At 38.5% G+C, this 14,702-nt stretch overlaps 1 protein-coding gene across 7 annotated transcripts in view; it reads left to right on the top strand.

The window, feature by feature from the left end:
* The first annotated feature begins 172 nt into the window (after window positions 1–172).
* LOC125293577 (coiled-coil domain-containing protein 178) overlaps window positions 173–14,702 on the top strand; it is a 28,680-nt gene continuing 14,150 nt past the window's right edge. For 2 of the 7 annotated variants that reach the window (XM_048241978.1, XM_048242065.1), the window contains exons 1-17: window positions 173–350; window positions 821–907; window positions 1,184–1,350; window positions 1,469–1,512; window positions 2,858–2,949; window positions 3,111–3,317; window positions 3,610–3,830; window positions 4,645–4,787; window positions 5,855–6,008; window positions 6,704–6,799; window positions 7,439–7,575; window positions 7,903–8,086; window positions 8,893–8,955; window positions 10,162–10,323; window positions 10,872–10,985; window positions 11,380–11,525; window positions 12,207–12,366. In XM_048241978.1, coding sequence (XP_048097935.1) covers window positions 850–907; window positions 1,184–1,350; window positions 1,469–1,512; window positions 2,858–2,949; window positions 3,111–3,317; window positions 3,610–3,830; window positions 4,645–4,787; window positions 5,855–6,008; window positions 6,704–6,799; window positions 7,439–7,575; window positions 7,903–8,086; window positions 8,893–8,955; window positions 10,162–10,323; window positions 10,872–10,985; window positions 11,380–11,525; window positions 12,207–12,366 — 2,148 coding nt within the window. In that variant the 5' untranslated portion in view covers window positions 173–350; window positions 821–849. Of the gene's footprint in view, window positions 355–820; window positions 908–1,183; window positions 1,351–1,468; window positions 1,513–2,857; window positions 2,950–3,107; window positions 3,318–3,609; window positions 3,831–4,644; window positions 4,788–5,854; window positions 6,009–6,703; window positions 6,800–7,438; window positions 7,576–7,902; window positions 8,087–8,892; window positions 8,956–10,161; window positions 10,324–10,871; window positions 10,986–11,379; window positions 11,526–12,206; window positions 12,367–14,702 lie in introns of all 7 variants that reach the window. The other 5 variants (XM_048241909.1, XM_048241831.1, XM_048241760.1 and 2 more) reach the window with 5 other exon arrangements.

Genomic DNA, 14,702 nt, shown 5'->3' with positions numbered 1-14,702 from the left:
GCTACGCTGATTATAACAGGGTTTCAGAAAACTGTGTATGCCAACGGCATGTTATTGTTATAGATTAGCCTATATTCTAATCTTCTCCAAAAAAGGGAAACGTTAACATTCTGAAGAGGAGTTACAAAATATCTTGTCATTGAACACTGCACAGCTTGTTGCTTAGTTACCATGTTAGAGGGACGATAATGTGACTGCTCTGGGCTGCACCAGCACAAGAACTTGCAGGAAACAACGGAAAACTTTGTTTGAATGTCTGCTAGGTCATGTTCACCATTTAAATTGTACCTTGCTGTGAAATAATGAACGTCGACATTTCAGCTCAAAATGAAAGATGCTCTTAGGAACGTGTAAGTACGTTTTGCTCTTTCAAATTACTAACTTTAACCAACTCTTTGCTAGGTTAAAACAATTTCTGAAAGCAGCTCACAGCTAAACGTTAATTTAACATTACCCAAAAGTTAATCCTATTAGTTAACATAAGTTATTTGGTTAATAGTGTGCTCTGAGAGTCATTAAAAGACTAACTTAGCGATCGTTAATCATTGTAACGTCGTGAACGCTAACCTACTGACGTTCACAATAACGTTAGAAGTAAATAACGTTAAACTATTTGTTAACGTTAAGTTAGCATAACTTACACCTGCCCAGGACAACCATGGCTCGATACCTGGGTATGGCTCGATCTGGTGGGGCTAGCCATCTTTAACTCAAATTGTACCATGTCCTGTGTAAACTAAATGGCGTTCGTTGGCTAAGCAACGATAACGTTATTCATGGCTTATGAAATGTGATAGTCAAAGTAATTATTTTTTCTTAGGTGAGTTGATCACACACATTTGAAACATCATGCCTGACGTGGAACTGCTGAAATACCCCTCGAGGGAAGGAGCGTCCAGTTTACAAGGTGAGAACATTTGCGCTTGAAGTTATAATTATTACAACTAAATATTGCATTACAAGTTATGTTATTCTTCTTCAGATAATCCTTCTTAATAAGACTGTCGTTTAAACGAATACAAATGATTTAGTTTCTGTTGGCTTAAATTTAGTACTTTAGGATGACGTCACATGTAGCACACACACACACACACACACACACACACAAATACATTTTCATTATTTTTTGAAGCAGCCTTCTGCTTGCTTTGTGCTTTCATATCCTTTTGATAACTGTCCTCAGATCAGGAGGACCGTCAGACGGTGTGTCCCAGTAGGCGTCGCAGTTGCGCCTTAGTTAACACTCCATCACCATGTGTGAACAAAGCTGTCTGCCATATCCAAGAGCTAAAAGGGAAGCTGGAGAGCTGGTTGCAGCTGGTAAAGCACGTCTTAAACGGCCATATCACAGCAAGTGTCCACACTATAGCAGTTTAAACGTCAGAGTTGATTATGGTTATGTTTTAATTAAAAATGTAATTAAATTATTATTTTTTTAATTATGTTTTTCCCTTTTGAACCATGGTAGCATCTTAGGTCAGAGGGGAAAAATCTGAACAACAACATGCTTGGGTAAGTTTTGTCATGATATATCATCTGTTATTAATCACAGTCTCAACAACAGTAGTAATAGTACAACAATTAACAGCTTTTGGAGATGTTTAGCCCTATTCATCAGTTTTTCCACTGCAACTATAAAAAAAAACAATATCCCAGACCCAGATCCACCATGTAACAACTAAATATACCCAACAGATGCTCATCTACATAGGATGCTTAAAATTGGTCCAAACCCAAGAGTAGACATTTTGCAAAGTTTGAGTCATAACTAGAGCCACTGACAAATTTTGTGACTTTATCATATTAAAAGAGCTTCTTAATGACTATAATGATGCTATATCATATGAGTATCTGACACAGATACATCAAGTCAAGTCAAGTCAGCTTTATTGTCAATTTCTTTACATGCACTGGTCATACAAAGAATTGAAATTTCGTTTCTTACTTTCCCATGCAGACATAGACATACTTTAAATACAGACATAGACATACTTTAGACATAGACATAGCCATAGACAATAAAAAATAAAAATATACAGACATACCACATACAGACATTAAAGTGTGAGACTGAAATATAGAACATATATCAAAATATAGAGATATAGAACATATATCAAAAAAATAGAGGTAGTTGTGTTGTATATTTACATAGTCCTAGCGTAACCTTCTGACAGAGTAGTAGTAGCAGCAGCATTGTGGCAGAGTGATAAATAACATTGATAACATTTACATGAAGTTTAAACTTGTGCTTGTGTGTACTGTATATTTACATTGATATGCAGTCATTTCAAGTATATCAGGCTTGATATGAAGCAGCAACACGTTAGGCTGCGCAGTCACAGTGCAGTTCCACAATGCGGTCCTGGGGGGGTGGTTAGGGTAGACAGGATCCTAGGTTCCTAGGTTCCTGGCTGGCTGGTGGGTGGGGGGCTGTCAGGTCATGGTGATGGTCATACATGGTCCCAAGGTCTCAAAAACACTTCTTACCTTTCCTATTCGACTCCATCAGGCTGTGCCTTTTTTTTTTTTTTAATTTTCTCTTGATAAAGAAAGAAATATTTTATTAAAGACAGTTTCATCAGATATATATATATATGTTGAAGATGCATGCCTTATTAATAGTATCTTAGTAACATTTACAGGATGTTATGGTTGTCTTGTTGTTATGGCCCTCGATTGAAATTCCATAATGTGATACTGGGAATCAAAAGAGTGCATCTGCCAGTAGACTTGACAATAACTTATATCAAAGTCTATGGGCATTGATCTGCATTTTTTAACAAGGTTGCAAGAAGTGCATGGAAATAACGGGTTGTTCCAAGTTAAATAGGTCATAATTTATGCTGTATTTTAGGTTGACATCTGGTGATGGAAAAGAGGATGGCCTTCCAAAAGAACTGTGTATTGAAGGCATAGGACTTCTTGGAGGTGGCTTCACTTTATTTGGTATAAAGTAAATTAATTGAAAGCTGCTTGTGCTCATGAATTAACAACCTTCACTTTGTATCTGAAGCTCCACCTGTTAGACTGTTTACAGTAACCACTATGAATCATGATATGAGGGTTATTGTGTGTGTTTTTTAGTAAGAATGTATTTCTGTTAGCAGATCCTTCCAATGGGATGAACACATTGCGAAAAGAAGCCATGGATATCCTTATGGAGGTGGCGTACCTGATTGACAGACTTGAAGCAGATCGTCAAGAAGCTAAGGAGGCTCTCCTGAAGGAAAAGCAGACGCGTGAAAGACTCAGGAAGAAAATGGACAGCCTTACACTCTGGAGGCAGCAGGAGTTTCCTGTAGTAATTCAGAATGGTGAGTGGCATGTAATACTGACTGTAGCGTCTCTCTATACTGCCATTTCAGACAATCAGGTTGAACATCTTTGAGCCTCTGTTGATCTGAGCTTTGGGTTTTAGCTGGTTCATAATACACAATGTAGCGCTTGCCACCTCAAACATCCTCATGGAGTGGCCATTTCTAATTTTGAGTGTCTGCCATGACATTCAGCCACTTCGGTCTAGAATATGATGTTCATGTCTCCAGCAGTGACTGCTGAGTGGATTATACTTGAATGAAGGTATTTTGTTTCGGTATTCCTGCTCAGAGCATGAGGCCTGCATGCGTGACATCCGTGAGCTGAATTGGCACTTGATACGAAAGAAGGGGAAACTGGAACAAGTGAAAGACAAGGTGACCCACACTCAGGTGTTGCACCTCAGACTGAATGAAGACATTGACTTTGTGAAGAAGCATGGCCCTCTTGTCAAAGAGAAGCTCGTGATGGAGACTGATATCATGAACAAGATCAGAGCTGCGCAGATTGAGGTATTGTTTTTCATGGTGTTAACAGTAAGAGATTTCAAATAATCTAAAATGGGTTAGGTGCCTCCTGGATCAAACAAGACCCATGCCTTTAAAGCCTAGGGTTTATGAATGAGACTGTTGCACAGAGAATCCTTTGCCCTCTTAATTCAGGGGAGCCAGGCAGTATTTACCTGCCAAATAATAATTATCCTTAATTGCTACAGCAGAAATCAGAGGTCAGACACTTCAAAATTGTGTATGTGATATGTATTATAAGCAAATAAATGTGTATTGAAGTGATAATTCAGTCAAAGGCTTTTCAAAAAGTTATCAGTTCCAGAATAAACTTGCTGAGGATGCAGCCGAACAAACCCAACGCCTATGGTCAGAAACACCAAAAAGATAACTGAGCCCTCAAGAACACTCAAAAGTTCTCAATTTGCATGTAGTAAACATGAATAAACCTACCACAAATATAAAAGTAGACCCATCAATAACAGTACATACAGTATATCTGACTATCTGACTTTTACAGAGAACAAAAGATTATTGAATACATTTGGCCTGTTGTTGCCTACCGTAAGGAGGAAAGGGTAAGAATGGGAGGGGGAAGATTAGAATTTTAAAGTTGCGAAATAGGGCTTCTGGACTTATGATACATGATACAATGTATATATGTTGCCCAGGAACCCTATTTCTATCTACATACCTAATATTACATAGACATCCTATTTTTCTCTCTCTCTCTCTCTCTTTCGCTCTCTCTCTACACACATTTTATAATTGATTTATGATTTATTGATGAGGATTTGAAATTGTTACTGTTAATGCCTAGGCTGATGAGTCGTTTGCAAAGGCCACCAAAAACCTGCTTAACTTTGAGTGTGAGTTGAAAAAAGAAGAGGATGACTTTCAAATGCAAAAGAAGGAGTTTGTGCAGGAGCTGGCCAAATTGCAGCTCCATCGAAAGGAACAACAGTGAGTTAAGATGTCGGCCAGCTTTGTAGTGGTGGTTGAATCTCTGCCACATTAAGAAAGAGCCAGCCATTTTTTTAATACTATGCTGGTAAATTTACGTTTGTATGGTGATATAGCACATTATAGTACTTAATTCACTAGCTTACATTTGCATACTCTCAGGTCATTCTGTATGTGTAACTCTTAGGAAAGACATTATACACTAGCTTAAACGTAGGTGTAGTATTTCCAGAGCGGAGGCACCGCACATCTAAATTCTTTACATGTCACATTTATATTGTAATTAATAATACTAGCCTATTGGTATACAGGAATTTCAGCCAGCTCACCATTCCACTGCTTAAAACCTAGGATCCTGTTCGGCTGCTGCTGGTATTTTTTCACAGTGTATATTTTACTTTAACTCATATTAAAGTATCTAACGTCTTTCTAGGGAAAGCTTCAGCTATAGGTAGGGTTTAGACTAGTTTATTGTGCTGACTGATGCCCACCCCTGAGAAAAGGGGTTACATTTTGGGAGAGCCCAGGGCATCAATGGATGTGAGTTCCCCTCAATCCAGGATTTGTACAGTAGATGATACATAAGTAAAGGCCAAAGAATAATTAAAGACACCAACCATCCTAGCCACAGAATGTTTCAGCTGCTGCCGTCTAGCAAGCGGTACCGCAGTCTCAAGGCCTGGACCTGCAGGCTCAGTAATATTTTTTTTCCACCAGCCAACTAGGCTCTTGAACAATGGACAATGAGGGCCTGTTATTTGTCTGTCTGTGATCACACACACACACAAAACACACACACACACACACACACACACACACACACACATCACTTATTCAGATAGCTGCTATAACATCAGCACAACACTCACAACATTAGCACTAACATCTTGTTACATATTGCTGATGAAGATGAAGATGTTTTCCTCTGCTTATCTATAATGACAAGTAAACGATAAATTAATCTTGAATCTTGAAATGTCACTTCTATTTCATCGTACCATATTTGTTTGTTACATGTATAAGACATCTGCAAGTTTAAGAACAGCAAAAAATATTGTTTGTTTAAGGGAGAAGTATGAGGAACTGAAGTCACTCTGGGTTGGGCTCAGTGAAAAAGTCAAAAACACTGAGGAAGCCATTACAAAAATGGATGATGTGTTTAAGAGCTTGTCTCAGCAAATCCCTGAACTGGAGAAACAGGAAGATATTTACAATGATAAGGTACTGTATCCTATCACAAATTCATAAGGCCACAACTTTCTACAAAAGAGACCCAATCATGAGAAAAGTACAAATAAAATGGCTAACTTCTAGATATAGAAGTTGGTATTATTTGACATTAACAAAAAGCCAATGGGTTTGAATCATGTCTGTCGTTCTGTGTGTGTGCGCTCACATGACCTGTACTTGAAAATTACTGGTCCGATTTACTTTAAATGTTCATACAAGGTAGTGGGTCACCACCACATATCAGTCCTTTTACATGAACACCTGGTTTGACGACACAATTTCCATTTAATTAACATTGCAAGCTTTTTTGCCAGTTTTTGACATTTTCCATACATATATTACATGTGCTGTCCAGTGTAATTTAATATCCCATGTATTAATGTAACACCCAGCCAATAAACTTTACACACAGTTTTACCTATCATAGGGATGAGGACCACCAGTCCCCTGACTGCTCAATTCCTTTATTCCAGTGATCAGTATTGGTTTTACTACTTAAACAACGTGATAGTTGAAGGGATTCACAATTTGACTGATATTATAACAACATACTGTAACATACATATAACATAATGACAATGGATTAATTATTTGTAAAATGTATATAAACATGCCAGTATAATTACACTGCTATCCTAAATTAGCTGGATCCCTGTAAATGTGATTCTCTAATTGTGTGCTCCTAGGTTATGGCACTGAAGATGGAAATAGAGATGGAGGTGGCCAACACGGATCACATCAAGAAGTGCAAAGCAGACCTGCAGAAACACATTAGTGAATCTGTAAGTCATATGGTGGTTGTCTTATGGTGACAGAATATGGTGTTTGATTACAGTCAGGATTTTAAAGAACAGAGGAGATGGACAGTGTGTGTGTGTGTGTGTTGAAGTGTACTCCAACTGTCCTCTGGAGGGCAGGAAAACCACATTCTTCTGTGTGGCAATTTGCAGCCGTCATGGTCTCAGAGCCATCAGGGTATGCTACAGCAATAGACATCAGACTTTTTCTTTCTCCATTTCCTAGCGTCTATGCTTATCTTTGCCATTTCCCGGGCAAATCTTTTATTTCCTTATTTTGTCTCACATAGTGGGAGAAGTTGTTGTTATGTTATGAGGCAATTTGTGAACTCATTAGAGTAAGCACAAATTCCTCTTCAGCATACAGCTGATTGGTGTTCAAATGCATCTCATAACACAAGAAATGAGCCTAAGGTGGGCCACATCTATTGTCTATTGAATCATGTAATCTGTGTCTTAATTAAAATGTATGAATATGACTGCAAAGTCCTCCGTTCAGATTAAACACAGGTGCTGTACAAACCTTTATTTACTAGCATCAGTAGCATTGAATAGTGTTGTGGTAAAGACTGTTTTAATCTGGGATGGATCAGAGGATATTTGATGTAATCTTGGATGTTTCAGAGGCAAGCAGGTGAAACCAAAGTAGCTGAGTTAGAGAACCATCTTTGTCAAAGACGAAAAGAACTAATGGCCTTACAAGAGGAATCGAAGGAACTAGAGCTAGAGATTGAAGACTACACCAAAAAAATCCACCAAAGGTTTGTAGTTTCATAGTCTGTTAAAGTGTTGCATGGAACATGTCAGACCCTCTCTTGATATCTGTCTGTTCTTCAAAAGGGAATACTTGTGTTTTACTACACCAACTCAAGGTGCCTATACAAGGGTTTCCAGAGATTGAGGTCATCATACAAAGACATACCCAAGTTCTTAGCCTGCCTATAAGAACAGATAGGATAATATAGAACTAAACTAGGCTAAATGAACTTGTTGGAATTGTAAAAAACACTACTTCGTAATGTCAGAGCACAGCACTGTGTACCACGTCTATATGTCCCTCCCTCTCTCTCTCTCTGGCGCGCCTGCAGTGAGCAGGCCATAAAGCAGCTGCAGGTGGACATGAGGCGCATCCAGCTGAAGATTGGCCAGAACGAGGATGCGAGGACCAAGACCCAGACTGAGCTTTCCCAGGTCATGGCCCTCCACTGCTCCACCAAAGCCAAGCTGGAAGACCTGGAGCATCTGACCTTCACAGAGGAGCAGAGTAACCGGGTGAGGAGCGAGATCAGGAGCGTGCACCCTCACAGGCTCTCATATCTTGCATAAATATGGAGTCTGGTAAAGCACGACATGTAACTTATAGATTCTCCACTAGTGGGCGCTGCAGGTGTCTTGTGTAGGTTAAGCACCATAGGGAAATTCGTAATATAGTGTTTTGGTTTTGTATTGTGTTGCCCTTGCTACAGCATCAGAGAAATTACAGAGCCACTCATGTAAAAAGGCATCAGTGTGAGACCACATGCTGTCACTAGAACCTTTCAACAATAAAAACAAAAACAATGCTTGAACATTCTATTTGGTTCCCAATCTACTTCCTCTGCATTAAGATAACATATGGAATGTTAAAACGGAAGCCTTGTGGGGCCAACTATGATGCTGATAATGGAACTCTCTTGAAAGGGTCTATACACAGCCGAAACTATTACTGTCTAAATCAATAACTCATCAAATATCTAAATACATATTACATTTACATTATTACATATTACATTAATATAAGAACTCTGTACAACAGCAATGCTATTTGTATGTTTAACGTGCATTAATGATCATGTTTGTTGGCGAGATGTTTTCTACAAATGTAGAATCTAGATGTTAGTCTACAAAACTAGGCTAAACATTCAGATTTCCTAGGTCACAATCTCCCTATGAAACACAAAAAGAAAACACTCATTTTCTGTGAAATATGTTGATATCTTTTAGCACAGTCTAAACATTTGACTTTAAAATCTTGCATTGCATGTTGACCATTATATGGACTAATTGTTCCATATTTCTTATGTTATTTTTCACCTCAGAAAGTGACAAAGAACCTGAAAAAGAAGATAATGGTTGAAATGAAAGATATTGCCATCCTCAAGGTAACCCAAGGGCAATAGACTAACTATGGCAAATCGTTTTACTATTTAATCAGTTGGGCTGTAGTAATTTAGTTTTCACTATTGGAAATTACATTTCACCTATGTAAATGTAAATGTGTTTACATGTTTACATGTACATCAGTATCCTGGTTATATTGAAGTATCCCTTTTTTGTGTTTGCGTTTGAACACAAAATCCTATTATTAATCCAAAAAAAAAAAAACTGGTTATGTTAGCTGGAGTACTCCAAAAGAAACCGGGATACAGTCAATTTTCACATGTGGAAATGTCATTTTCATTATTAGAAACTGAATATTCTTTTCCAAAATGAATTTTCATCATTCAATCCATTGACTTGGTATTGTGTGTGCTAGGTTGACATTTAATATGATATCTTCAATTAATCTTTAATTTAAGATATCTTTTAAAAAATGACATGTTACAATTTCATTTTGGATATGTACTCTAATTTCCATATTATGTTCAGATAGTGCCCTAATTATCGTATTATATTAAGATCTAGCATTTTCACTTGTGGAAATAATTTTTTTGACATTTGAAAGGAAGGAATTGTAGATATCTGAAGTATTGTTGCTAGTAGGAGCATTATTTTCACTTCACATTCTTAATTCCAAGGCAACAAATCAGTAGCTTAATTTTGAATGTTCAGCGTTGAATTCTAGATATGATATCTGTAATGTAAGAACAATGAAAGATATCTGCACTAAACATCACTACCATTAAAGATGGCATTGTCTATTGTCAAATTGTATTGCAAATATCTAGGCCTATAATTGAGTTGGTAAATATAAACTAGTTATAATTAAGTTATCTACAATGTACATTTCCACTTGTGAAAATTCAATTGTTGATATCAAGAATTAACATTGTGATTAGTAAGAAATGAATTGTAGGTATCTTCATTTAGAATTGCTACTAGACAAAATTACAGTTCGGCAACCCATTTCGGATATATAGACTTGAAATTGTTAGTCAAAAAGTTGATATCTACAGTTACAATGAGGCTACTGCTACTGATTAAATGTTAAAACGGTTTGTCATAGTATGGCACGCTCTGCAGCTACAGGCTTGAATTGTAACTACAGCCAACTTTTTCTGTAATAAGTACTTGCTGTAGTTGCAACCCTATTGAGGGATGACTAACCCAAACACTGTGATTTCTGCGATTTCAAATCTGCTGTCCAGGGTAAGATATCTGCAGCCAAAGTGGAGTTCAATGAGAAAAAGGAGAGGGCCGACAATGAAATGAAGGAACTTCAGAGTGAGTTTGAGAAAGCCTCCTCCACTACAGCTGCTCTGGAGATAGTAGTCAAGGAGCTAAGAAAGATTTACAGCGACAAAACAGAGGTGAGGGCTACTCACTATGCCGTTTTAATCAGAGACACCTCCACTGTCGTTAATGAGCATGGCACAGATGGTCAGTATTTTAATACTACCTCAAGGAGGTGCACAGCACAAACTGGACAGTTCTATGAATGCAATAGTGCACTGACCAATAGTGCACTGAAGTTTCCATACGCACAGTGACATTGATTCTTGCAGTGTTACGTTTTTTTATGCATGCATACATGAATAAACACCTCTGCTCTGGTAGCAATTGGTTGCTTGTTCCACCATCGGCAAACTACAAATGACTATAGTCAAAATGGCGTTGTGCGTAGGGACGGCAGTGTCAGACAATGTTCCTTGGAGGAACGTGGTGGCCGAGGGGTAACATATATAAATGGCAGCAGTCATTTTGTGGACAAGCATTTTGATAATACCATTGTTCAGGTACTGAGTTTACAACTGTGAATGTTGGGGTTGTATTTTATGTTTTATGTTTTAAAAGAATTTCAGGTCCCTCAAATATGTGTTTGTCCATAAACCTTAAAGTCTGCAGCACTTTATTTTAGCAAACTAAGAACCTGAAGGATGAGCTGGCAAACCTCCAGATGGTAAAGCAGAACTGCTCTAATGAACTTCAAGCAAAGCGCAATGCTAAACTCCAAAGTCTGAATGCAGTCAGGGTAAGAGGATGTAATGGTCAATAAGAGCTTTTGGTTTTTCAAAAAATATTAATGATCACAGAGACCAGGGTTCTGAAACGTATTGTCAGTTTCTGCAATTCTCTATAGTTACGTGCATGTAGTCAGAGGATTTGTATGTTTAGTGTTATGTCATTACTGCCCCCTTCAGTGGAAGTAGAGGTCAGGAGTTTACATATACAAATGTAGGCTGCTTCTTTATTGTATCTCTGTGTTTAGTAGTGAAGGCTTCTATTTAGATTGCTGAATAGTACCCCATTACCTAAGCGTCTGTATCATTTTGTTAAGACAAAAACAAAGGTTCACAGTCCACAATGGAAAAATATGATCTGAGTCACTACTATTGAAATGTCACACTGGTGGTGTCTGTTCACAGGAATTGCACAATAATGTCTCTGAAAGATATGAGGATGCCAAGTCTAGGATCACAGAGCTTCGTTCAATATCTGTAGAGTACAGAGAAGAATCAGACATGATGGAAAGGACTGCCAAATTTCTGCCTGCCATCATTGAGGAGTTACAGTAAGAAACTCTGCTTACATTTTTGGTGTAAATATTTTCTGTTATACATGTAGTGCAAGAGTTTTCTGCAACATCAGTGCCACTATTTCCATTAAGACTTTAGGTGATATCAAATTAAAATTCCCCACTGAAGCAGAGTCACCCTTGTATACCAGTTATAGACTACCAGAATCATCTACCATGCTATTAAGGTCTTTCACTATGCACTGCCTTCATTGGTTTAAGTGGGATTTCATTGTGCTGCCAGAAGAAAATAGACTATTTGGGGTGACTCTTTTTATGACGAGGGTTTTAAGTGGATAAATTGATGTTTAATTGTTGCCATCTGTGTATTCCTATCAGAAGGGTATCACTGTATGTCCCAGCTCACGTGGGGCTCTGGTTATCTGGTGATATTACCTCACCAGACTCTTAATCCCTGAAGTCCAATTATGAGAGCTACTCACATTTGGGAGAGATAGTCATGCACCCTCTCACACCACTTGCCATGAAAGATTCTGGCACCTTCTCTTTTTTTTGTCAAGCTTGTCAGTAACATATCTTTGGTTCTGAATCAAGATTAGTTAAGGTTGCAAATGGCAATTGGAACAGGCAGGGCAGATGAATTACTGTCTTGTTATCGTTGTTCCTGTTCTGTGTTCATCTTCGCGCATTACCCTTTTGGTGACCCCTGACCTCCAGGAGTATCTGTGACGGCATTCAGTATAAGCACGAGATGGCCCTTACAGTTATGACCAGCCTACAGCAGGATATCACCAGCTGTGAGAACAGAACAATAGACACGACTGAGGCACATGATGTCCACTTCAAGGAAAGAAGAGCCGTCATGCAGAAAATGAAGGTCCGTTTATGTTTATATGGCCAAAACTGAGAATTTGTTTTTATTATTATTAGTATTATTTTATTAATTTAATATTTCAGTGAGTGATAAGTAAGTCAATGTATATTGACCATATACGTCAAGAATGCCATTTGCTTAACAAGTAGACTTTCTATTAATGTTAGACTCATAAGTAAAGAGAGTGGTAGGCTTTGGGATTACATGCTTTTTTAGGTTGGACTCAGACCAGTTTATTGACCAATTTGCTGTTGTTTCATGTTGATCTAAATATCTTTATTGTTACCTCTGTGCCACTTAACCCACAAACAGATGTTTACTCTCACAGTCCCCTTTGCCCACCCCTGTATATGACAAATAATAATATGTAGTAAATGCATGAAATGCACATTAGGAATTATCGCTCTCCATTTTAATGGGAAAGGCATTTTATTGTGAGGTTCAGTGGCAGGATTGCCACCCCAGCCTGAGCCTACTGCCTGATGAGAGTCTCACATGGCTTATCTAATGTGAAATCGCCATGTGGTATATAGTTTCATTAAACGGTGATCAAGAATGCATTAGTTCAAAACAAGAAAAGGCAATGGAGCCTAATCCGCCATGCACTCGGGTGCAGCAACTCTAAAAAAGTTGTTGGCGCGAGACAATTTGAGAATTAAAAGTCTTCCTCATAGACTCTGACTGCCATTAGCCAGATAAAAGTCAGCAATGCGGAGAGTCTTTTGGAGGCTTCTCCTGCAGGAAACAACAACAGCAGTAACAAAAAGCAGCTTAATCAAGGAAGGAGAACAACAGGAATTACAGTGTTTGGGAAACAGACTGTGTGGTGTGTGAGCTTCTTGCTGGAAAGCATGCAGTCTCTCTCTGCATTAGCCCAGTGTAATGGTTGGTCATTGAATTCTGAAGTCAGTGTGCATGAAGTGGGATATGGCAAGCGGCATTATGGCCAGACATTAGGTGAGACATTGACCTAATTGAATGTGTTGTGGCCACCAAGGTTGATCAACCTTTTTTCCAAATTGGCTTGCATTGTTGCCAAGTAACACTTCACTTGAAATACCCTATTCAGGAAAATGATTACCTCAGTGCCTTTTTCTGTGTGTATAAATCTATCTAAAATAGAACATAAAAATGTGTAATACTAATATATATTGTATTACCAGATGAGGAATGTTGGTGTGTACACAGTACTTCATGTACTACTGTCCTGAAACAATTTCTTCTGTGACCAGGTTAACCATCTATTTAACCTCTAAGCAGTAGTAAGCTTCTGTGTTTTCCTTGGGGTGCCTTAGCTCTACAGCATACCTGGGGTATTAGCATTTTAATCGCTAGCAAATGGGCCTCTCTCTCCAGTACTTGTGTGACTCATATTCCAGACCCCTGTGAATGTTAAGTCTGTGTAGAGACACATTAGTTGTCTCCTCCTCCTCCTCAGTTCCTGTCACATGAATGCATAAGCCTGTCTCTCAACTTGGATATGTGTAGTTAATGAAAAATCATTTGGTATGTTAAGACTTAAAGAACTCGGAGGATGGGTGAACATCTGAGAGTGGGCAGACTTACGCTCTGCCAGGGAACCGAACCTGGTCAGTGGAACATATCCTCAAATCAGCTTCCACTCCTGTGTTCTACCAATCAATTCTGTCAAGTTTCCTCTCATCTCTTGTATCTTGTCTTTCCTTTGTTCAGTTAATTAGTGTTGAAATAACATAAAGACATTTGCTAAGTTCTTTGTAAGGTCAGTGAAAGCTTGTTAATGAGAAAATATCCTACCTCTCTCACTAACTCTAATTGTTCACTGTGCATGGCAGATGAAATTAACACCAGCGCAGGAATTACACTCAATTGAGGAGGCATTTTGAATACATCTGTGCTGAATTTATAATGGTGGTTTGATGAGATTATTAATGATGGCAAAGCACTGTCGACAGAAATGTCAAACAGGTTGATTTGAATGATTTAGTAATACCTCATGACCATATGGGTAGACCAGGTACATTAACGAGTTCCCTCTTTTTGTTCATATATTGGGAATTGCTTCATTTTCCTGTATACATTTTGTTTTGCTATAAAGCAGTGCACAGGATCAAACACCAGAATCATGGTACAGTTAACTTGACATGATCTGAAGCCACTGTCTAAGTGTATCTTACCACGAAAGCAGGAGAGCACAAGCACTACTGAATGATTTTACTCTCTGTATCCATTGCTCTTCCATGATATCAACTGATCACTAATAATCCACAAGGTGCCACCGGGTGAAATTCACCATCTCTGGGTGACCACCATCGTTAAGACAGGCGTGTCCCCGTGTCCCCGTGTCCCCGTCCCCCCCC

Source organism: Alosa alosa, chromosome 1 (genome assembly GCF_017589495.1).
Source record: "Alosa alosa isolate M-15738 ecotype Scorff River chromosome 1, AALO_Geno_1.1, whole genome shotgun sequence".
Lineage (NCBI taxonomy): Eukaryota > Metazoa > Chordata > Actinopteri > Clupeiformes > Clupeidae > Alosa > Alosa alosa.
The sequence above is the reverse complement of the archived record's forward strand: the minus strand, read 5'-3'. Positions and strand labels throughout refer to the sequence as shown.